The 25,564-nt window shown below is 40.1% G+C and overlaps 1 protein-coding gene across 3 annotated transcripts in view; it reads right to left on the reverse strand.

Moving 5' to 3' along the window:
• Positions 1–25,564, reverse strand: part of PRMT7 (protein arginine methyltransferase 7) — a 189,491-nt gene that overhangs the window by 14,051 nt on the left and 149,876 nt on the right. The window contains exons 15-18 of one of the 3 annotated variants that reach the window (XM_030204294.1): positions 22,522–22,596; positions 10,872–11,032; positions 9,557–9,562; positions 3,101–3,191 (exon numbers count right to left, since the gene is read on the reverse strand). In XM_030204294.1, the coding sequence (XP_030060154.1) occupies positions 3,101–3,191; positions 9,557–9,562; positions 10,872–11,032; positions 22,522–22,596 (333 nt within the window). Of the gene's footprint in view, positions 1–1,653; positions 1,751–3,100; positions 3,192–4,813; positions 4,876–9,556; positions 9,563–10,871; positions 11,033–22,521; positions 22,597–25,564 lie in introns of those variants that run through there. The other 2 variants (XM_030204293.1, XM_030204295.1) reach the window with 2 other exon arrangements.

Raw genomic sequence — 25,564 nt, forward strand, 5'->3', positions numbered from 1 at the left:
AAGCACAAAATGTCTAGAAAACAATATAAAAAATGTTCATTTTCAAAACAAAGAGATAGATGTTTTTTAGGTTCAAAAATTGTAGTTGTAGCTCCAACTTTATGGAATGCTCTTCCTTTAGAAATTCGGGCTGAACCATCATTGAAACATTTAAGATTACTTTAAAAAATTTTACACAAGCATTTCCATCAGTTTACTTGTAATAATTCTGCCTGCTGGTCAGAGGTTCCTCTGGGAGGCATACTTCCCTTGATTTTTATCACTCTGTCTTCTGTCTTGTTTTTTTTTTTTTTTTTCTAAATCACTATCATCTCCCTTTTGTGTCTGGATTATAAAGTATAACTGTTGGATTATTTATTTGTGTTTTAGGGTTTTACTTATTTATTAGCTTGTAATTTTGTATTAGCTTAGTTTTATTTTTTAAGCTTTAACCATAACGCCCAATATCCTGGATGGACCTTTGGTCTAATCCAATATGGTACCTCTTGCGTTCTTAGTTCAAACTCAAAAGAAGAGAGAGGTTAAGACAGACCAGAGAATCTCTGTAGGCACTACCCATCTCCTCTTTTGGATACAGCCACCATACTGATTCTAGGCCGGCTACTGGACACAAGGACAAAGCTTCCCCAATCACCAAATCAGTGGTTCCCAAACCTGTCCTAAAGACCCACAGAGTCAATTGGGTTTTCAGTATATTTACAATGAATATTCATTCAATAAATTTGCATGTAATGGAGCCAGTGTACACAAATGTATTGCAGATATATTCACTGAGGATATTCTGAAAACCTGACTGGCTAGTGCTCCCTGGACAGGTTTGGAACCATTGCACCAAATGCTAGTACTGACAGTCCTGCTAACAACACTACCCTGCAACTCTTGTAGCAAGCCTATGGCTCTTAATCAGAACTTGCTGCCCCCCCACCCCACTAGTTATACAATCTCTTCTAAGACCACTGCCAGGTCCTTGAGCAACAGAAGCACCAGACAGATCCTCCATTCTCAGCAAAAGTGGGACTACTTGTTCCACTGTACTAAAAATGATCTCTGGGCAAGTCCACCTGTTTCCCATACAGCTTCTAACAACACTTTTCTAAAGGTACCAATGAAACCATCTATAGCTGAGTGTCTGGGTTCCAAGGTATAAACCTGAGTCTTCCCTTTGCATTTTACCATAAGAAAAAGTGTACACAGTAAACAAAGAAGAAAATTAAAGCAGTCAAGATGAAGAATCTTACTATGCTTAGCCCTTCTTCATAGAGGAACAATTCCTTCCTTGTTATCATTTGGTTGCCCTTCTCTGTACCTTTTCTATTTCTGTTGTATGTCTTTTGAGAAGGGGTGGCCACAACTGTAGAAAATACTCAACTTGTGGTCATATCATGGATGGATACAGAGGCATTTTGATATCTGTTTTAGTGTCCATTCCTGTCTGAATAATTTATTACATTATATTTACTTTTATGACTGTCACACACAATTTTAACATAGTGGAAGTAATTTAATAAAGTTTTTCTGCATATAAAGCCTGTTGTACACACACACACACAAAAAAAAAAAAAAAAACCAAAAAACAGACCACAGCACTGCAGAAGGAAAAAGTATTTATGAGAGCTTTAAACAAAAATCGTGAAAATCAAATTTGGAAAATACCTTTTCATTTAAAATCTGAACAAGGCCTGTGCTAACTGATATCTCATCAGTTAAGTGGTACTCCATCCAAAGAACAGCTCCATGAGAATCACCATCTCTGGGGGGAGAGGGGAAGAGAGAATAGATAACACTGGTTAGCTAGGGTTTATTTAGCAGTACCAGAGTTCTATGTTGCCAAAATAAACAAAACCAATGTATTCTAATTTACTGATATCTATATTTGATAACATAGTAGGCAGTATTAGTTGGAAGATAAGAACCTAACCACCCTACTAGTACGCCCAGCTGTCCTACATACTGTGTCAAACCACAACCTCACTTATCTCCATTCATTCCATACCTGTTATCACCACCCTATAAAGTTCTCCCAAATATTCTTGAATGTAGTCATTGTTTTGGCTACCACCATATCTGCTTGTAGGCTGCTTTAGAAAGCCATCAGCCTCCCAGTAAAAAGATATTTATTTATTTTATTTTTGTTACATTTGTACCCCGCGCTTTCCCACTCATGGCAGGCTCAATGCAGCAGGCAATGGAGGGTTAAGTGACTTGCCCAGAGTCACAAGGAGCTGCCTGTGCCAGGAATCGAACTCCGTTCCTCAGTTCCCCAGGACCAAAGTCCACCACCCTAATCACTAGGCCACTCCTCCACTTTCCTTTAAGTCTCCCTTTCTTCCAATGTTCTATCATAATGTATTTTAATTTTATTTATTGGGATTTATTAACCACCTTTATGAACAGGTTCACCAAAGGCGGTGTACAGCAGGTCCAGTTTAACACAAAAACCTTACAATTTTGTTAACATTGTAACATAATAAAATAACCACATATAAACATAAATACAATAAATAAGGTAAACATGGAAATAGGATGGCAGTACAATACCATAACAGACATGAAAGAATATTCAAATACAGATATAATACGATGTCAGCATAATACCAATGAAACACCTAATAAGCAAGTAATAAAACATTCAAACGACACAGAAAAGCAATAACGTCATAACTAATTAGCTAAGGGGCAAAGTGAAGACATACAGATAGGGACAAGAAGGGTAGTACAGAATCAATTGGGATAAATAGACGGGTGGCTAAACTCAAGGCAAAATCTTTGTACAGTTAAACAAGATATGAGGAACTTGTCTAAGTTACAGTTATAGTTAACTGAACTTGCTAAACCGCTCTAGCTGTCAGGGCAGAGCAGAGTGGTGTACAAAATAGCAGCATAAAGAAAAGGAAAGGAACTCCCAATAATGATAGGAAAGAGGTACAATCACACAGAAAAAGGCGCTGAAGCACAGGGTGTGCAACAAGTGAGTCCAGGTGTGGAGTAAGTGTATAGTCAGCCACAAACTATATTAAAGGCTTGTGAGAAGAGCCAAGTTTTCACCTGCTTCCTGAAGAAGAGGCAGTCTCAAGTTAGACATAGCCACTCTGGAAAATACCTTTTCATTTAAAATCTGAACAAGGCCTATGCTCACTGATATCTCATCAGTTAAGTGGTACTCCATCCAAAGAACAGCTCCATGAGAAGTAAGTTCCAGAGTGTGGGGGCTACTCCTGAGAAGGCTTGCTGGTGGATATCACTTCATACAATTTCCTTTGTTGAGGGTACAGATAATGATGCTCCTTGAGAGGACCTGTCCTGCAGCCTCAATTTTTTTTTAAATATAGAACTGAATACTTTTCTAGAATGAAAGTACATAGGGAATAATTCTTCATCGCTGCTAATCGTTGGTGAACATGTGGCTGTAAGGTAGCCCTGGAATGCTCTGCCAAAGGAAGGAGTCCTCATTATCAAACCATAACCACATTTGGCATCATTTATGATTGTTAGGATTGATCTTGAAGTAAAATAAAACCATATAGGTTTGATCTCTTTGTAATATCAGGGCAACATCAGCAAACAAATGAACAGTGTATATAATCAAACAGATAAATTAAAGTAGTCATCCATTTAATCTTTTGTTCAAGTCAGATACTGGCCTGACAGCTCTACAGTAGTAGTAAGTGATTTATATTTGGTATCCACAAATTGCTACTGGATTGTCTCACTGATTCAGTTACTATTGGGAATCTAAAAGAAAATTACTTGACTGTATTTGCTCTAATTACAACAGCTCCATGGAGTTTCACATGTTAAGTTACATGCTATATCACTGGAGGAATGTTTGCATAGCTTTCTTGAAAAATGTAGCTTGCGAAATCAGAGACTACAGGATGCTACACCAACAACCGTTCAATTTAAAGATTAGTAAAAGGAAGGGAGATAGACTGTGTGATTTTACTGAAGAGCTGTAATCAGTGAATGAATATTAGAGAAAAGTTATTTCACTTTTCGCTATAAGTATCCTCAATGGAGGCATTATGATATTCTCCATCCTTTCAAATAATTCCTAGCATTCTATTTGCTTTTTTTTTTTTTTTTACTGCGACCACACACTGAGCTGAGGATTTTAATGTATTGTCCACATTAACACCAAGATCCTTTTTATGGATGGGAACTCCTAATGAGGAGTCCATCACTGTGCACTGTCCCCGTCCCGTCCCCACAAACTCTGTCCCCATTCACATGGCTCAGAGTTGAAAAACCCTTGAATACATAACAGTTCCTGCGATGTGGCCTCTGCTCTGTTGCAGTATGCAGTTGCATCAAAGAGGAAGGGGACATTACTATCTGACATTCATTATATAAAATGGGGTAATAATCAGTACACTTACTAGTTAATCTTTTCTGAAAAGTTTATTTAAGCAAAATATAATTTGTCATGTTCTGAAAGCAGTTATCTCTACAAAAATAAAATTAGCAAGAATCTTTAGATGCTCTTTAATCTTCTTTAACAAACATGAATTAGTAAATCCATTCCCTACAGCCTAAATTACTATGAAACGGAGACGGAGAGGAGAGCTAAAGCGGCCTGTAAAAAAGTTGACTAAACAGGACCAGTGGAGGGAGGAGGGAGAGAAGGAGAAGAGATTTACGGGACCGGAACTGAGATGTTACTGTGTTCTTCTTCACAAACAAACAATGTCATAACAATTGGATTATAATGTTCCTCCGGCTCTTTGACTGGGCTCACACACGTGCAAGCTATGCCTCAGACAATCAAGTCCTTCCCTCATGAGCGACTCCTCCTCGTCCTGGGCGAATGGGAATGGTGACATCATGCGTGGTGGGCGGGGCATTCAGGAAGGACAGCATTAGCGTGATTGCACGGCACTGCAGGCAGGGAAGAGCAGTCAACTAACATAAACGAGCAGACAAACAACAGTAAAAAGGTAGGCGTTCAATTTACTGCAGGTGCAGGGATTATCACAGCTCCCGCGGGGCGGGGAAATAGCCGCTGTTTGCATCTACGGTAAAAATCTGGAAAATTTAGCATTCCCACAGTTTTGGTTTACTGCGTTTACCCGCTCCCGTGTCATCCTCTACTATGCACCTACAGTAATGATTATCTTTCTCTATGTGCATCAGTTTGCACTTGTCCACATTCTCCAGCAGCAAATTCCACAGTTTAACTGTGCATTGAACACAGACATACAACTCCCTGAAACTAAGATTCTGACCAGGCCTATAGGACTGAGCCGTGTGAGCTAATTTGATTAACAAGACTTAAATAATATCAGGAATAAGTTTTACAATTAAAACATTTTTTCTATATACGAGGCAAAACAGTTTAAAATATCACTTTTCAAATATCAAGCAAACAAGCAAAGCTATAGTAATTCAGAAGCTCTGATTTTCTAAGATATTCATGCAAATAGTTGTGTATTTTTTCTATTTTTCTACCAATGTATTGTCTGAGAGTTTATGATTTAAATTAAAATTCTTTTTGATTGTATAATTTATTTTTATGTTCGTTGTTACTGTACTGCATCTTAAGCATTTGTTTTGTTATTCACTTGAAGTTTAATTATCAGATGAACTATAAGCCTAATAAATGAAATTATATTTATTAAAAAAAAAGTTATACTGCTTACCTATTCATAATTCTCAGTGGTGTACAATAAATACAGGGTTTAATATTCAGCATGGTTTAAGCAGAAAGAAGAGGCTCCTGCCCTCTTAAACCACACTGAGCGGGCAGGGCACCAATATTCAGCAGCACTTAATTGGGCAGTGCTGCTAAATAACCACACAACATAAATCCAGGCAGACGGCAATCCAGGAGTAGAGTCAGGGAAGAGCTGACACTTATGCAGGCATGGGCCTTATTCAGTACTGGTGTGTGCATAGGTAAGACCACTGCTAGGGGTCAGCATCGACATTTTGAAACCCAGAGCCAACAGGCCAGGAGCAGAAAGGGGACAACTCCTACCCTGCCCAACTAAACCAAGAATCACCTCTGGGTTAGTCCTGGAGTTTTCTAAAAGTCCAGGAGGATGGGGTGGGGGCATTGAAAAAGCATCCCCTTATGTGGGTCCCAGCCAATATTCAGTCAGAACCGCATAAGGATATGCCTGGATAGGCCCAGATAGTCAATGCTGGTGCCTACAGATGGGAGTAACTAGTGAGGTAATTAAATTTGCCGATGACACAAAGTTACTCAAAGTTGTTAAACTGCAAGAGGATTGTGAAAAATTACAAGAGGACCTTCTAAGACTGGGAGACTGGGCATCCAAATGGCAGATGACGTTTAATTTGAGCAAGTGCAAAGTGATGCATGTGGGAAAGACGAACCCGAGCTACAGCTACTTGATGCAAGGTTCCACATTAGCAGTCACCAACCAGGAAAGGGATCTAGCATTAATCTGTCGATCCCAGTTTACCATCAAAACCACTGCCGAGTCCATAACACCCCACCTTGAAATTGCCTCATTCAGAATCCACAACAAAACCCTATCTGACCATCTGACCTGTTTTATAGACCAGCAGGAAACTGGAACGAAAGCCAGACTATCTTCACCGACTTCATTTAAAACACATGTGCGACCAACCCCAACATACTAATACTAGGAGATATCAACCTTCACCTAGAAGACCCAACCTCCATCAACGCACGAGAATGTAAGGAATTCCTCCACTCTTGGGATCTCACATGGCCACAAACGCAAGCAACCCATGTCCAAGGGCATACACTGGACCTCATCTCACACAAACTGCCAACAGACAAGAACTGACATTAACTGGACAGAAACACCTTGAACCGACCACTATAAACTAACCTTATCACTAAAATGGCAGAAGAAGGGCTCATACCGCACACAAGAACACGCTACCTACAGCACTAGAGGTCAAAACTGTTCATGGTTGTTAAAACAGGTGCGGACTGTGAAAATTGCAGGAAGACCCTAGGAAACTGAAGACTGGACATCCAAATAGCAGATGAAATTTAATGTGAACTAATGTAAAGTGATGCACATTGGGAAGAATAATCCAAATCATAGTTATCTAATGCTAGGGTCCACCTTGGGGGTCAGCACCCAAGAAAAAGGTCTAGGTGTCATTGTAGACAATACGCTGAACTCTTCTGCCGAGTGTGTGGCGATGGCCAAAAAGAAAACTGGATGCTACAAATTATTAGGAAAAGGATGGTTAATAAGACTGGGAATATTATAATGCTTCTGTATCGCTCCATGGTGCGATCTCACTTTGAGTATTGTATTCAGTTCTGGTCGCCGTATCTCAAAAAAAATATAGTGGAATTAGAAAAGATTCAAAGAAGAGTGACTAAAATGATAACTCCTCTCATATGAGGAAAGGCTAAAGAGGTTAGGGCCCAGTCTTCAGCTTGGAAAAGAGATGGCTGAGGGGGGAGATATGATTGTGGTCTACAAAATCCTGAGTGGTTTAGAATGTGTAGAAGTGAATCAATTTTTTTATTTTTTCAAAAAGTACAAAGACTAGGGGACACTCAATTAAGTTACTTGGAAATACTTTTCAAACAAATAGGAGGAAATATTTTTTTACTCAACAAATAGTTAAGCTCAGGAACTCATTGTCAGAGGATTTAGTAACAGTATTTAGCGTATCTGGGTATAAAAAAAGGTAGACAAGTTCCTGGAAGAAAAGTCCATAGTCTGCTATTGAGATAGATATGGGGAAGCCACTGCTTACCTTAGGATTGGTAGCATGTAATTCTGCTACTATTTGGGTTTTTGCCATGTACTTGTGACCTGGATTGGCCACTGTTGGAAACATGATACTGGCTATTCTTATTCATTCACTTTTGCCTGATTCTTCTCTATGTCTCGATCTACTTCTTTGAACCCTGTATTGTTTTATTGCATTTCTGCATAGTACTTAGTACTGTGAACTTAAGGTATGTCTAGGTTTACAAATCAAATGCAAGAAAGATAAATAGCCAGGGTCATGTGCTGAGCTCTGGTTCATCGACTTCTGCTTTGCACAGTATTTTCATGGTGTTAGAGAATAGGGATTACTTACAGTGAGTGCCTGCAGATATGTAATCCTGATGGAAGCTGTTCATTATTTTTCCACAGCTGCTCTGTCTTTATATGTGTCTGTTCAGTGGCTTTTATTAACATAGAGTTGATTTAGATAGAAAAATATTTGAACACATAGTCTGAGCTCCTAATGGTAGCTGCTATGCTGATGGTAATAAATGACTGTCTTTGTAACATTATTCTACGTAGGCTAAAAGGTTTTGGTTTCAGATTGCACAGAGGATTTGAATTCGCACCCAAAATTGGCACAGCAGTCCAAAAAACAAGGAAGGTGCCAACCAATCTCTTGAAGTCTACAACTGTGTAACAGCTTAAAAGAAAGCATTTTACAGTTGCCTTCCTCTAAGGTTATATTTTGTCTATGTTTGTACAGAAGTGTGATTGTGTGGCTAGCACAGCTATCTGAGGCCAGTCCAATGTAACTGAGAATGTCTCATCACATATATGGCCACTTCTGTTTTGTTTTGCAGTTTTCTTTCCCTTCTGTCTTTCTGCACAAAACATGCTGTATTCATGCTTCAGGATGTGACAAAACAGCACAGTAGGGTAGAAGAGACAAGATTGTTTTTTTAATTTTTGTTACATTTGTACCCCGCGCTTTCCCACTCATGGCAGGCTCAATTCGGCTTACATGGGGCAATGGAGGGTTAAGTGACTTGCCCAGAGTCACAAGGAGCTGCCTGTGCCTGAAGTGGGAATCGAACTCAGTTCCTCAGTTCCCCAGGACCAAAGTCCACCACCCCACTAGGCCAAGATGCAGGAGGGTTATTGTCTGTGACTGAGTCCTGCACTGCTGCTACCCCCCCCCCCTTACAACCTGCCCCACTGCAGTCTTCTCTCCTGTTTCCCCCCACCCCAACCCCAGTTGGTAGGAGGAATAGCACTTAATACTGTGTCAGTTTCTTCTGCTGCACAAAGCTGTTCTCATGGTTTCAGGGGCAGCCTGTGGTGGATTCAGGAACATGTGCAGAGTATTATTGAGTTACTAGAGGTGGGCTTATTTCTAACCCATCCACCACTCACCTAATTCCTGAGTCCCTGCCATGCTCCACCTGTTCCTGACTCCTATGTAATTTTTTTTTCACATCCCTTTTCCCTGGTATAGCCCAGAAGAGGAAGAGGCAGCTAGTACTAGTAACTTCTGTTCCTTCTTGTAACATTCACTGGTACTTCTTCTCCCATGTGTTTCCTTCTCCTCTGTTTGAACTACATATACCCAATATTGCAACAGAAAACTGTGTGGTTCATACATCTCATTGAACTGCATGGAATGAAGAAGCGCTGATAGATGGCTCTAGTCATCAGATCAATGCATGCATTTTGGCTATAACGTAGTAAAAATGAAATTTTTTTTTAATTTCAACAATTTTTATTGATAAACCAGCATGTTGAACAAATCCATCTACATCAATACATCGTACATTGAATCTCAGGAACATGCTATATAAGAGCAAAAAGCCATTGGCACAGAAATAATTTGCACCCCTTCCCATCCATCTCTCCCCCCCCCCCCCCTTCACATTCCTAGGAGAAATAAACACATCCTTAAACCATAAACAAGGATCATGGTATAAGCCAGACAAACTGGCCACTGACTCAAAAAGGCAATAATAATAAAATCTTATGAACCTTGATCCAACCCAGCTGAGCATTCCTCCCCCCTTATCTCTACCGGACTCCCTGGATTAGACCATTCTATGCTTTTAATACTGTAATTTTGAATCGGCTCACCCAGCATGGCTTATATTATATTCTTCTGGGAACAACTAAACTGAGTGGATCACAAGCAAGCATAATAAGTGAAGGAGTAAATTTAATTAATACAATGGAAGGAACAAGGAACACACAGTGAGAAGTGGCCTAATGGTTGGTGCAGCGAGCTTTGATCCTAGTAGCCTGGGTTCAATTCCCACTGCAGCTCCTTGTGACCTTGGGCAAGTCACTTAACCCTCCATTGCCTCAGGTACAAAAACTTAGATTGTGAGACCTCCAGGTACAGAGAACGTACCTCTAAATAATGTGTACAGTGCTGCATACATCTAGTAGCACTATAGAAATCATTAGTAGTAGTACGGCTTCTTAAAATTATATTAAAATAAACCAGTAAGATGAGTAGGTATAATTCTAGATCCTTAACAAGAAATCTGACTGACAACATGAGTTCTCTGAGTATAGTAATAATGAAACTGACTAATATTTTAAAGGTAGCTTAATATGTAATTACAAAACATTTACTAAAAACACTTGCCGAAACACTCAAAACAAATATTCTTCATTAAATCACTCTTGGATATGCAGTACAAAGCATCACTTAACCAACCTCATTTTCCAAACAGTGCACCAAAAAGTGGGGAACAGTACAGTGGAGGTCTTCAGAAAGCATATTTATTTATTTGGTTCACTTGTATCCCACATTTTCCCAGCTTATGCGGGCTCAATGTGGCTAACAAAGTTACTAGAAAATTACATAATACAACAGGATAAAATTGTTCCAGTAAAAAAGTTTACAAATTTAAGTACAGAGTTGCTAAAATAAGAGAATACAGATGGGAATACAGGAGCAACAAAAGGGAAGCTGACAGAGGGTAAAATGTGGGTAAACTAACAAAATGGGAAAAAATGGGGGTTAAACAGCATTGTAATATGTAGTCCTGCCTGAAGCTTACTTTAAGAATAGTTTTCATAAGTCTCTCTAGTACAGTATACTATTTTATTATGCAGCTAGTACCCACACAAAAATGCACCCCCCCCCCCCAAAAAACAAAACAAAACCTGAATTAGCAATTTATTATGAACAGCAGCACTTACCTAATCAGTTTCAATGATCCTTCAGTGCTAAGTGATTGATTTGGCACAACCTGTCTGAAGTCAAAGGTCATAATCTTTTTCGGTTCAGACAATGATCTGCAAGGATATTCCCACAATGGGTGAGGCTCTGCTTCCTGGGATTCCCGGAAGTTCAAGGAATGCTGTGATGGAAGGAGAGCAGCAAAAAAAAAAAATTAAAAAAATGGAAAACTAATCATTAGCAAAACCCATATGCTTAAAGTATAATACAGACTATATGAAAGTTGGCCTAGCTGAGTGGAGCTTATAGGTCCTTATTTGCCATTGTATTCTATCTTTCTATGGAATACAGTTTCTCATTTTCATAGTTGACATCTGTTCTTACCATGCTTTTAATATGTGAATGGGGGGATAATTTCTCATCCAGACTACCCCTAAATACTGATCCTTTGGTTCACATCTCCCACCTTCAGTTCCACTGGTATGCAAAAGGAGGGATCATGCGAGACCACAAGAACCTCTGTCTTTTTACACCTGCTTAGTTGACAGAAAACACATATTGCATCAACCATCACACAGTATCTTGAAAACAAATCAACCACTGCTGATGACTGAATACCTTGCTAAATACAAAAAAAGGAACATAAACCATTATGTTGTCTGCATATGTGGTAATTAACCATATGTGATTGAAACAAATAGTGGTTGCAAATAGATGTTAAACAAAAGGGTTGTTAGGGCAGAACCCTGGAGGACACCTCTCTTTAACTTATACCATGGGGAGACAGCACCTCCTAAACGTACTTGTTATTTTCAATCCAGTAAGTATGAAAAGAATCATTGTAAGACTACAGAGCTTATCCTTATCGATTGCAGTCACCAAAGCAACAAGTCATGATTTACGGAGTCAAAGGCAGCTGATATGTCTAAAAATATTAGTACTACTCAGGTGTCTTTGTTCTCTAAGACATGCAATAATCTATCTAGCGTGCACATTATAAGCGTCTCTTCTCCACAATGCTTCCTCTTGACCAACAACAGCATGAATGCTGGAAAGTACTGTAGCAACACTAGACACTCGATTAGTTTTGCTAAAAGTGGTAGGCTAGATATTGGCTGATATGAGCTAGGAGACAACACATCCAACTTCTTGTCTCCTTAAAACTGGGTGAACATTCACTCTGTTGAAGTACAATGGCACCATTCCCATTGTCTATGAAAACTGAACAACGTATACAAGAATGTTTATTACTTTGATCATTACTACCTTAACCCAATTACTGGAGCAGGATCTAATAGGAAGTAGTAGTATCTAATGACATAATAATCTTAGACTTCCTCTGCTGTAATTAGATCAAACATCCACCAATTTTGTGGCATTCTACTGGCTGGTGGAATCACATTTGAATTATTTGTATTCAATACCTGCAACTTGGATACTAGCTGATTACTTTGATTCAAAGGACATAGTACACTCTCCTGGGTATACACCACAGGTTCTTTAACTAGGGTACAGACCAAGTTGAAGAGGTCCCATGGGAAAAATTGTAGTTTACCTGACATATAATCTTTCCTTTTGGTCTCAACCAAAATCTAGTATTCTAACAACTGCTTCTGATACTCTATACATGTGTCTTTTGTGCACCTCCATTGCCTTTCAATTTTGCACAACAACTTCTTTTTATCCCTAAACTCAGAATTATACCATGGCGCTTTGTGTCTCTGTACTACATCTCCTGTACCCAGAGATTTACACAAAACATGTTCTATTGTTATATTCTAACGCTCTGAGTTAGAAAATAAATATAGAGGAGAAAAGAGAAACAATATATAATTCTTGATCACTCTTTTCCAAAATTGATATAGCCAGTATATTTAAAACTCCCACTTTGTTTGCTCGTGCAACAGAATAAAGTTATGTTAGGATTACTTAGGGGATTTTTACGTCACTGTCATAAAAATCCCCTTGGGAAAAATTTGGTAAAGCTCCAAAACAAACTAGCTTTCAAGGGTCTATTCAACATATAGTGACAAAATCAAAAAAGACATTCGAACATATGCTGTTACAAACACCGACTGTGGCCAAAGTTTCGCTCAAAATTGCTGTCAAGGTGCTAAATGTATCTCAGCTTACTGTAGCGTCTTTTCATTGAAAGCATCAGCAGACCCCAACCAACATGGCGCTGAGACACCCTGCTGGTTCTGTTGCACGGAAGTGGAGGCTAGGGTTCTGAGGCTTTTTCCCCCTGAGGATTTTTTTGTACTTCAGCAAAGAAAGTGGGAGTTTTAAATACTGCCTGCTATATCAATTTTGGAAAACAGTTCTGGTGAAGAATTGTATATTCCAACGCTCCACCAAAACATCAAAAATATCATATGCTGTGGGTTTCAAGTAGGAATGTATCTTGCCCACTTTAATTTTATATTTTATAAGCCGGTGCGCTTGATGCTGCTCGAGCACATTCTGAAATATTTTTTATAACTATTAACTTTTATTCAAAAAATGTTTTCTATATAAAACAAAGGAAAAGTAACACACATAAGTAAGAATTATCCCCACACTTCTTTAGCAATCTTAACCCAAACTCCCCCCAGCCCACCTCCCCCAACCCTTAAAGCCCAGAATTCGTCAACTCAGGGTGCCCATTGTTATTTCTTCAATGGACATCATGATGAAACGAACAAAATGCTCCATCCCCTCCCCACCACCACCACTGAAGACCATCTCCTACGCTTGGGTCATCATAGAAGTCAGATAGGTCCATTCCTCACGAATAGGATCATAATATCCATGATGACAATCTGTTAATTGTTGCAAATCCCAGACCACCTTCAATTTTAATAACCAATCCTGCATAATAGGTCAGTAGATTGCTTTCATTTCGCTGCAATTTGACACTTGCCAGCTGCCAAGCATGTTCTCTTAAGTCTTTTTTGCCACTTACACCCCCTTTCATTACTTAATACAAGTAAACAAAATTTAGGTTCACAAGGGAATCTAGCACCCAATGCCTTCTCCATTACTTGAGTGACTGATTTCAAAAAAGGTTCTTCAACATATACCGGAAGCACTAGTTGACAACATCACTTTTAATTTAACTGGAATATGGCACCACATAGTGATAGCTTTATAAGCATTTTTCTTAATTAACACACATGTCCAGAAAATGATCCTGCTCTAGCGATATTCTTGCTTTACCAGGGATAATTTGCCAATCTAATAATTGCTATAATTGTGATACCCAGTAACACCCAGTCAAATTAGGGGCTGCTCTCCCTCCTAAATCCGTGCACTGGCACATTAGGGATTCAGCCAATCATGGAGGTCTTACCCCCCCCCCCCCCCCCCAGCAAATATAAAGTTGTTAATATCTCTCTGAAGATTGGATAATACCACCTGAGGCACTTCCAAAAGCAGGGTCTGGAATAAGAACAACGTGGTAATATATTCATTTTAATAACTGCAATAACTCCTCACCACAACAACCATGTACCCTTCCATTTTCATAAGTCTGTTCTGACTTGCTGCAATATTTTAACATAATTCTTTGAATATAACAATGTTAGGTCACTAGTAATTTGCACCCCTAAGTAGCATAAGACCATATTAGCCTATTTATTTATTTATTGCATTTGTACCCCACATTATCCCACCTTTTTGCAGGCTCAATGTGGCTTACAGAGTAAGGTTATGATAAAGTCAGTACATGATTTAAATACAGTTTTAAATGGGGAAATCCTGTTTCATTACCTTTTCTTCCCTCCTATCTGTGGTAATGCCCATTAATTCCGTTTTATCTAAATTTACTTTAAACCCTACCATATCCTTGCAGCTCTCACATAATTAACAGTAGTGTTAAGCTAGGGGAATCAACATACAATAAAATATCATTGACAAAAACCACTATTTTATGTTATTGTCCACCTCTCCTGATTTCCTGTTATATTACAGTTGTCTCAAATCTTTTGTGCCAGTGGCTCTATAGAGAGGATAAGCAACAGTGGTGACAGAGGGTACCCCATCTCGTGCCTCTCATTATAGGGAACGATGTTGTATATTTCCCCATTCACTTTTACACAAGCCGTAGGTGACTTATAAAACTTTTGGTTCCATGCAGAAAAGTGGTCCCCGAACCACCTTACATGTTACCTGTCAAAGAAAATTTCAGCTGACCCGATCAAAGGCTCTTTGATCAAAGACTAATAGTGCCAACTTTGATTGGGTCTGCTGGACTTCCCAGATAATATTCAATGGGTGCCTAATATTATCTGCCACCTGGCGTTTAAGAACAAAGCCAGACTAATCTATGTGCATTAAGCCTGGTAACACTTGCATTGAGTTATGCCAATATTTTAAATCCCATATGTTGAAGGGTCTTTCCCAAGTTTTAACAGAACAGAAATGCCTGCATCACACATGCTAGGTGGTAATGGATTTCCCATTAATAGGCCATTACAAAAACTCTACCTATTTTAATTCTCCCACTTCTCCCAAATAAATTTTTATAAAATTTAACTGAAAACCCGTCTAACCCAGAGGACTTTCCATTTCTCAGCTGTTTTACTGTCCATTCAATCTCCAATAAAATTATTGGGGAATCCAATTTTTCCTTGACCTCGTTAGACAGGATTGGCATCTTAATTTGATCTAAGTATTGTTGTATTTCTTCCATTGTTGCATATCTTCTTCCCCACTATACAAAACTCACCACTAAAGTCACTGTCTGTAAAAAATGTATCACATTCTCACTTTCCTTTATTTTCTGAATGGTTTGGACACCCATTTTCTCCTGAAGATGTCTTGCAAGCATTTTGCCCAATTTATTACCAAATTGAAAAAACTTCTGTTTAAGCTGCCTAAGTATAAAGTCAATTTTTTTCAATCTGCAACTTCCCCAATTCAGCCCTCACTAAGTTCTTGAAAAAGACTGTGCCCTGTGGCTGGTCTTATATTGGCACTGTAGACAACACAGCCTTTCTGTCAGATGTAAAGCTTGCCGATTCCTTGCCTTTTTCTTTCACGCGCCCCCCCCCCCCCCCCATTTAATTAAATGGCCCCACACTACTATTTAAGCCCATCCCATATACAACTATTATTTATTTCCCTATCATCATTGTGACAGCTCCCTAAAAGGTTCTCATTAAGCCTCAAAAATCCCTCATTCTCTCACCTTCCCAATTTTCTAATTACACTCATATGGGAGCATGGTCTGAAATTTGGACGTTTCCAATTAGCATTTCATGTATCAGGCCCCATAGGTTTCTATGACACCTTATCAAATCTATTCGCTTATATGTGTTTCTAGAATATGAACAAAACATGTAATTTTTCTTACTGGATGCTGCAAGTACCATATATCCATCAGCTCTAGTGCTTTCATTAAAGTGAAATGTGTCTTTCTATGAAGCCTACTATACTCACCCCCCTGCTTTAGAGTTATTAAGAGAGACATCCGGTACAATATTAAAGTTCCCTTCCACTATTGTGGCTCCTGTGCAGAAAGATGCTAAAGGTTGAATAAGCCCTCTGAAAAATTCCCCTTGTCCAGCATTTGGTGCATATAAATTAAGAATTATTTCTTTCCACTGCAGTAGCCCCTTCACCACTAAGCACTACGCTAAATCATCTTTATAGGTCTCCCTCACTTTCAAGGAACATCTTGAATGAACTAGAATTGCCAAACCGCCTGCTTTCCCACCCCCAAACTACAGTGAGCAAACGAGATCCTATAATGTTTATTGTATAGGAGACACTGGTCATGCAGATAAAGTGTGTCTCTTGCAACAATACAATGTCCCACTTCAGTTTTTCAACTCTTTAAATACTATACGCCTCTTCACTATGACCATTAACATTTCGTGAAGTCACCTTAATGTTGCAATCCAATCCTACCCCAAGACCTCCCTCCTTTCCATTCCCCCCTACCCGAGTACTTTCCTCCCACCAAGTACCCAGGGACCCATCCCTTAGTCCCCCATCCCTTTCCATCCAATCTCGCTCCCATTGCTCCATCCGGATAGTCCACTCCCTGGTGGAAACTGCTCATCATTTGAGTGCTGAACTTTTTGAGCCCTCCTCCCCACTTCAGCTCTCTTCAGTAAAGAAAACAAAAATGGTTAAGATGACATTTCTCTCTGATCTTCAATAACTCGCAACCCAGAAAGTTTTCCCCATAACAGTTCTTATTCCTATAGCATGTAGCAAAACAACCCACATTAAATATGGCAAACTTGGCATACGTTCTAAATAGTACATCATTCCAGTGGAGCTGAATTGCTCAACAGCTTTAAGCTCTCCAAGAGCTGTATGAGATGGTTCACATGTCTGATCATGATGAAGATTGTGTTGTCTTTGATCTGGTGCCACATTGCCACCAGCTCATGAAAGACCCCTTATCCTGGCATGACTTTGGGCTCGCAGGGCTAGCTGGTAGATTGGTATAACCCAACTCCTCTGACACTTTGCAGGCTTCAGCAGTAGACTAAAGTTTTCTGGACTTGCCTGCCAGAGTTATCAACAATCCAAATGGAAACATCCATTTATATCTGAGGTTTGCTGACTGCAGATATCTAGTCACATCTCTCAAAGCTTTACACTTTTGTAAAGTGGAGTATGCTAAGTCTTGGAACATGGCGATTTTACAGTTTTCCCATATGATCTCCTTCTGAAGTCGGGCCATGCACAGTGTTTCCTCCTTCACTGTATAGTCGTAGAAGCATGCAATGATATTGCGTGCCTCAGTTTCTCCGTGGACCCAGGCTCCAATGAGCCCTCTTGAGTTGTGCATGCTGACTCCAGCCCCAGTTCCAAGCTTATTCAACAAAAACTCACGTATCTTAGTCACTACACGTATATAGTCCTAAAAGTTCCACTCCTCAGGGATTTCTTTGGAATGCAAGTTACATCTGTGGGACCAGTTTTCCAGGTCCTTCAGCATGTCCAGTACCTTCTAATGATTTTTTCGAGACTGTCATTTATCGGATTGCAAACCCCTTAAGCTCTCCCTAAATAGTATCCATACAAGCCTCAACTTATTTCAGTCGGTTACCGATCTCCTTCACATCATTGCAAATTTCCAAAAGCACAGCTTGCACGTTGCTTCAAACCGATTTCATCTCACATTTCAAAGCTTTAAACTATCATTCCACATTTTTTTTGTGACCCGTCACTTGCAGCGCTTACTACATATTCTTTGTCGCTGAAGTTGGTTTGCTCCAGAGCCATTTTGCTCCAGAACTCGTCCTGCTTGCCTGAGAGTGCCAATTTCCTCTCTGCTCGGTGAATACTGAAACTGCTCCAGATGCTTTCGGGTCACCATTGCATCATAACTTTTACAGACTACTTCAAAAATTGTGGTTCAGATGGTTGGGAGAGGAGGAAAAAAAAAAGCACTATTTATTAACTGCCCCTACAGAGCTAATCTCCTAAGCTTCCATCTCCCTCTGATAATGCCACTTCCTCCTCCCATTCTGAGATTTTATCATGGAATTAAAGGAGGGAAATAGAAGGTCAATAAATGATGATCTGACTACGGGATAAGTGTATTACTAATGGAAGATTTAATTTTTTTCCAGATTCAGATAATGGGGCACAAAATCCAACACATTACCATTTTTGTGCGTACAGACACTCATTAGTTGCCGTGGCAAAACTATCTAGTTCTTCAGGTGAATTACACTGCACAGCTGGAAAATTAAAGTCAACTAACACCACTAGCCTGGACACATGCAAAATATCCTGCATAATAGTATGAAAGATAAGAGGTTATTCTATATATGGGGGCCTATACACCAAACAAATTACCAATGCTTTGCTGCTAATTAATAATACATTATGGCTTTCACCACACTCAATTTTAACTTGTGTAAATCCTAAGGATTTTTTTTAAATTTGGCAAGGATAAAAGCTCTTCTCCCCTATTTTCCCCCAATTAAGAGTGATGGAATAGATCATAATTAGCATCATATAATTGTGCATGCAACACAACATTGCCTTCTGTTCACCAGGACTTGGTAGCAAAAATATCCAGATTATGATCAGTAACCAGCCCATGTATTAAAGACCTCACAATGATTTAAAAAATTCAACAATATCATAGTGTTATGAGTCTGGAGCCCAATAAGTCTCAAGTGCAAAAATGGTACATGATGCAACATAAGGGGTCCAATTCTTTTAAGTTAAAATATAGGATTACTAAAGCCATAGTGACCATATCCCAACACTACAGGCATATGTTGTGCTGGCAAGGAAACAATCACAATATACTACCAAAGAAGTAGCTAACAAAAAAAATCTGTAAAGCCATTTACATAATCAAGCCATCACAGAAGTTAAAACAAAGCCCACAACTTATATCAGGTTCACAGTAAGAGCCCTTTAATGTGGCCTGTCAGAAGGAGCCCACCTGGGACAGGGAACTACCAAGTGTACCTGAATGTAATTCACCTTGAGCTACTACTGAAAAAGGTGTGAGCAAAATCCAAATAAATAAAAATAAAGGCCTGCTTTTTTCGTGTAGGTGGCACCAACCCTCAGATATGATTCTGCCTCACAAAGGGACACAACCTCAGATAGTCTTTAGTTATTTTTGGTTGTTTTTGATTAATCTTCCTCGTGTTTGAGTGGTCAGAAAATCTCATCACTGATGCTCTAGTGCATAGAATTACTATCATATGATTTGAAGAACCATTAGATGTATGGAGCTGAATATTATTTATGGTGGTAAATAATTTATTGATGAAAAATAATTTTTCTAATCTGCTTTGCAATGTCCTTAAAGGTTGAATGGTATAAGTAGTCCTAAACTAAACTATGGGCCCTAACCTTGAAAAACGTTTGGGGCCTTCTACATTAGCTGCTTATGAATGTATTTACAATGCCTAAGGATTTCTATTATAAAACCTATTCTTGTTTGAAAAGCAAGATATTCAGGGTCAACAGTAGTTAGAGAAAAAAAAAAACAACTATGAAAAAGTGCTCCCTGCCTCACCTTAAATCAAATGTTCTGTCTCCCTGTGTGTATCTTAAAATACTTGTAACACATGGAGGGGAATAATCGAACGGCGCCGGCAAAAAAGATTGCCGGCGATCTATTTTGGCGCCGCCGCAAACAGCTGGCTGGAAACGTATTATCGAAAAAGATGGCCGGGCATCTTTTCTTTCGATAATACGGTTTGGACCAGCCAAATGCCAGAGTTCGCCGGGTTTGAGATGGCCGGTTTTGTTTTTCAGCGATAATGGAAACTAAAAGTGGCCATCTCAACCCCGGCTAAATCCAAGGCATTTGGTTGTGGGAGGAGCCAGCATTTGTAATGCACTGGTCCCCCTGACATGCCAGGACACCAACTGGGCACCCTAGGGGGCACTTCTAAAAATTAAAAAAAATATATACAAATAGCTCCAAGGTGCATAGCTCCCTTACCTTGGGTGCTGAGCCCCCAAATCCCTCCAAAACCCACTCCCCACAACTCTACACCATTACCATAGCCCTCATGGGTGAAGGGGGCACCTACATGTGGGTAGAGTGGGTTTTGGGGGGGGGGGGGCGGTTGAAGGGCTCACTTACCACCACGTGTAACAGGTAGGGGGGGATGGGCCTGGGTCCGCCTGCCTGAAGTCCACTGCAACCAACAAAAACTGTTCCAGGGACCTGCATACTACTGTCAGGGAGCTGGGTATGACATTTGAGGCAGGCATACAGGCTGGCAAAAAAGGTTTTTATTTTTATTTTTTTAGTGTGGGAGGGGGTTGTTGACCACTGGGGGAGTACAGGGAGGTCATCCCCCATTCCCTCCGGTGGTCATCTGGTGAGTTGGGGTACCTTTTGAGGCTTGGTCGTGAAAATAAAAGGGCCAAGTAAAACCGGTGAAATACTCATTAACGCCGCTTTTGTTTTTTCCATTATGCGCTGAAGCCGGCCATCTGTTAGCCACGCCCATGTCCTGCCTTCGCTACGCCGCCGACACGCCCCCTTGAACTTTCGCCGGCTCAGCGACGGGAAAGTGGCAATGGTGTCAAAAAAAGGGGGGTTCGATTATACCCTTTTGAGAGATCGCCGGCCATCTCCCGATTTGTGTCGGAAGATCGTCGGCGATCCCTTTCGAAAATAAGCCTGATGGGGATTTCTATATATCTAGGTGAAATGCTTTCAAATAAGATACTAATGTCCAGAATGATTTAACAGTAACCATGTACAGCAGCTGTGACTTCTTTTACACTCAGAAGTGTTGTGGCAGGTGAACAAATGGCTATAATTAACCTCAGAAATGTAACTGAATTCCAACAATACATATGATGAAGTGCTTTATTGACAGTCTATACTGTTAAATTTCTTTTTATTGTATGAGTACTTGGTCTTCTGTAAAGCATTGTCTGTGGTAAAACTGTAGAGTGAAACTACCTGGGGTTACCCCACGGTCACTTATAGGGTCTATCCCTAGAACAGCTCAGATCCGCCTGCACCTGCTGCTTGTGCCCTACACTAGCAACCTCCTCCCACCAACTGGGTCACAATCACCTCTGGGCAAGTCTCCCGCTCTCAAATTATCCCCAGTAATTTCTAGTTTACTGGAGGCCATATCCCCAGTGGTCCCAAAGTTCCCAGAAAGCACTCACAGACCCAACACACAAACCACCAGGATTCTTTATCAGTTCAGACAGCTAGAGTCAACAAACTAAATATTGTTTTTTGTCAGAACTTGAACAGTCAAACAAGTGCAATCAGCAGAACAATAACAGGTAACTGAAATATGGATCAATTATAACACTTACTAAACATTTGTTTACTTTCTAAAAAGTATCTGGGGAAATTAGGAAATATAGCTGCTCACCAGTTATCAAATATAACTGTTTTACAGGGCTTTAGCAAAGAGCTCTCTCTTTCTCTTCTCCTGGGCTGAAACTGGGGCAAAAGCCAGTACAATCCAAATGAAATTGAGCTCTTGGGCCAATCAGAGCCCAGACAACAAGTTTTAAAAGTATACTGCACACAGTACTGTAGATCACTTCTTCACTGACTGAAACTAAAAGAAGGTGTATTCACTTTTCTATGACAGCTTTAACATAAAACATGAACCACCCTGCTGACCACTAGAAGAAATATACTTCAGGAATTAATTAAGGCAGTTTTACAGGCGTAAAACACATTGTTCTGTAACAGAAACATACTCATTAAATATCATTCACTGTACAAGCAGTGAAAGCATTTCTACTATAGCTAAATAACTTCCATAACTTGCTGCAGACAAATATACACTGTGACAGCAAATATAACAAAGGTGGTTTTATAGCAAAACTAAGCAACTCACCTGCTCATATAATTGTGCAATTGCATTAACTCAGAAGCAAAATCACCACCCTGATTACTCTGGTTTGAAATTCCAGTTTAAATGCATTTTTAAACTTCTCAGTCCATCAAAATACTTTTGACAAAAATAATTTAAAAGATAGAAAATGTAACAAAGAAACCCTTCATGTTGGAAAATTCCTGCAATAAATCTTAACTTTGACAACAAATACTAAAACCATTATTTTATGATATGAAACTACATAAAATCTCTCTGGACCTCAGTAAAACAACCTATTCTGTCAAACATACTTAAAGTATTTATTGTTTCATGATCCTTGAGAAACATATTTCCACAAAACTGGAAAATATGGAGCCTCTCTTACCTTAATCATTTCATCCATTGGGCTAACATCAAAACCTTCGCAGGTACCACATGGACTGCGGATCCGCCACAGGTCCTGAGGAGCAACAGAAAAATCACATAAGATTAGCCACAAATGGCATTCAGAAATTCAGAACACAGCAGAGAAGAGTGGGATAAAGATTGTCAGCTGTTCCACTCTTACTGGCAGAGATTCTACTTCTGGACTACATAATCTACTTGGAAAGTCTAGCATGTGGAAGGGTGTTTTAAGACACCTCAATATTTTTGCTAAATAAATAGTATATTCTGTTAAACAATGTGTTGTACTTGAGTCTTGCTCTTAGCTATAGAAGCCAACTGGCAAAATTACTTTCACTGCTGCTACTGGACACTAAATTCTGCCAAATAGCTGCTCTGTCTATGTAAATTGGAATAGACAGGAGTAGAGGCAATGACTTAAAGCTCAGATGCAAATCTAGACTTCCTGAACCTCAATTTCAGCTTTGGTTATGGTTTATTAAAGGTTTGCTATGCTTCCTTTCAGCTAAAATGAAAGAAACTACAATTCATTAAATAGCCTGGAAGATTAGAAATCAGGAATGAGAGGCTATACAGCAGCAACCACAAAGCAGTCAGGAACCTGCACACCTGGAAAGGCCACAGAAAACAGCTAAGTTTTGAGAGTGGACCTAAACTTATGAAAAGACTGCTCAGCATGAAGGGACAGTTAGAAAGAATTCCAAAGGGAGAAAGTAAGAAAGAAAAAAATCTTTGCCTAGTAGTACTAAAACTGGTGGAGACTTAAGTCAAACAAAAAACAAAAGTAGGAGGAAAACCCTTACGTGCACCAAAAGCATTGGATAAAAAAGTGAGGACAGCTCAAGGAGGATATCAGAAGTCTTTAATGTCAACAGCTAAAAAACGACCCGGCAGGGCCGTGTTTTGGCACCAAGGCCTGCATCAGGGGTCTAATAAATCTACATAGAAAGCAAAATAAATAACTAATTAAATGAGAGGAACTGGTGGAGACTTAAGTCATCCATAAATGAGAAGTGGGGTCGTCAACATGAATATTGAAGTCACAATTAAGAGATTTGGGAATTTAGAAACAACATCTGCTAGGGTTTGAAAAAGAAAGTCCCAGAGATTAACCGAAAGTGAGGAAGGAGAGTAGAAGATAAGTATATGGAGAGGGAAGGGAAGAGTAAACTAACAACAGTGATTCCAGATAGGAATATTCACTCCAGGAAAGTTCAAAAATAGGAAAGTCAGAGGGAAAGATAAGGGTGGTATCGCCCCCATGCTGTGATGATCGAGAGGAATAGAGGGCAGAGTAGCCCAGGGGAAGGCACTTCATCTATCCTAATCTAAGTCTCTGTGAGACAAAGTAATTGAAGATGAAAGTCTGAGATTAGTGTCTGGATGGAACAGATTTGGATTGTACAACTCTGAGGTTAATAAGTCCAACAGGCAGGTCAATCAACTGACTGACAATTCGACAAACTAGTAATGCATGTAGTGAGTAGTTTATAGTGCAGAGCCTGAAAGTGAGTCTGCGTACGCAGAACACGATGCCCCCAATGCGAGAGAATGGTATAAATCAGGTTGGCTGGAGCCATATCCAGAATAACTAAGTCAAGGGATAGCCAAGTAGTGTTTGATACTGTCCAGCCAAAGGAAGAGAGAAAAATGTAAGAGAAGAACTACCTGCTAAAAAAGGTAAGGAAGAAACTTCAGCGTTCTCCCCAAGGAGCTCATCCTGCAAAACGCCACCAGTAACTTAATTTTAAAAGGTGGACTCAGGTGGACGTCCTTACATGATTGGCCATGTGACCCCAAACCCAGAAATCTATTTGCACTCATAATCACTATCCCAACCACAGCCACAATCATGCTTGGTCATATGACCCTGAACCCAGAAGTCTATTTGCAGTTGTAATCGTTATCCAAACTACAGCTACAATTATGTTGTTAATCTGGTCGTGAGCCCTTGAGCCCAGGCCGAGGCCTAACATAGGATCTTGGCCAAGGTCTAGGGTAGACTAAACAGGCACTACGCACAACCCCAGGCACCAAGCCCTGCACACACAGGTCAATCAACTAGCATCACCAGAAAATGGGAGATAGGCCGTGAGGCCCGCCTGAATGCTCTATCGGGAACCCACTCGTACAGAGTCCAAGCGTGCGGGTCTCACGGCTGAACAGGAACTGAGTCATACACTGGGAAGGGAGAACGAGGGGTCCCCAAAGGGACTGGAGCGCAAGCAACGCACACAGCGCTAGCTAGAGACACAAGGGAAGGGCGACAGACAAAAGCTTCTATAGGAATACACAAGGCTGTGCCACAGGGCAGTCAAGGACAAAAGGAAGCCACTCAAGGGAACACTCTAGTATAACCACCTATAAGAATACACCAAGCTGTGCCACACAGCAAACAAGGGTAAAGGGAATCCACAAACAAGAATGCACAAGGCTGGCCCCACAACATACAAGAATAAAGGAAACTGCTTATAGGGATATACAAGGCTGTGCCACACCGCACACAAGGGTAAAGGAAACTGCTTATAGGGATATACAAGGCTGCGCTCAAGGTAAAGGGAAGTGTAAGCAAACAGAGTAAGTTGCCTTAACAAATACAGATCAGATAAGGAGCACTGCTCACTGGAAACAGGAGACAGACTCAGCAAACAAAGGGGAAAACAGGCTAAGGGAAAAGGCTACTCCTGAAACACCGAACTGCAGGAAGCAGGGCTAACACGGCAAACAAAGGTGAGGCAAGCAAAGGGAAACTTAAACAAACAAGAGCAGGGGGGCTACCAACAGAGGCAGAACCACAGGGAGCAGAGCCTAAGTTAGCACAAAAAGGGAACACAGAGAGACAGGAAACTTAATCAAGCAAACAAGAACGATACAAGGAACAAGCTTACCACAGACAGCACAACACCAGACAAGAAGGGAACATACCAGGTGCAGTGAAGTGAGGCAATCAAGCTCATGCTGGGAATACCCAGCACACACACACAGAATCAACAAGCTAAGAGGAGGGTAAGCAAAACGCCAAC

Source organism: Microcaecilia unicolor, chromosome 5, assembly GCF_901765095.1.
Source record: "Microcaecilia unicolor chromosome 5, aMicUni1.1, whole genome shotgun sequence".
Classification (NCBI taxonomy): domain Eukaryota; kingdom Metazoa; phylum Chordata; class Amphibia; order Gymnophiona; family Siphonopidae; genus Microcaecilia; species Microcaecilia unicolor.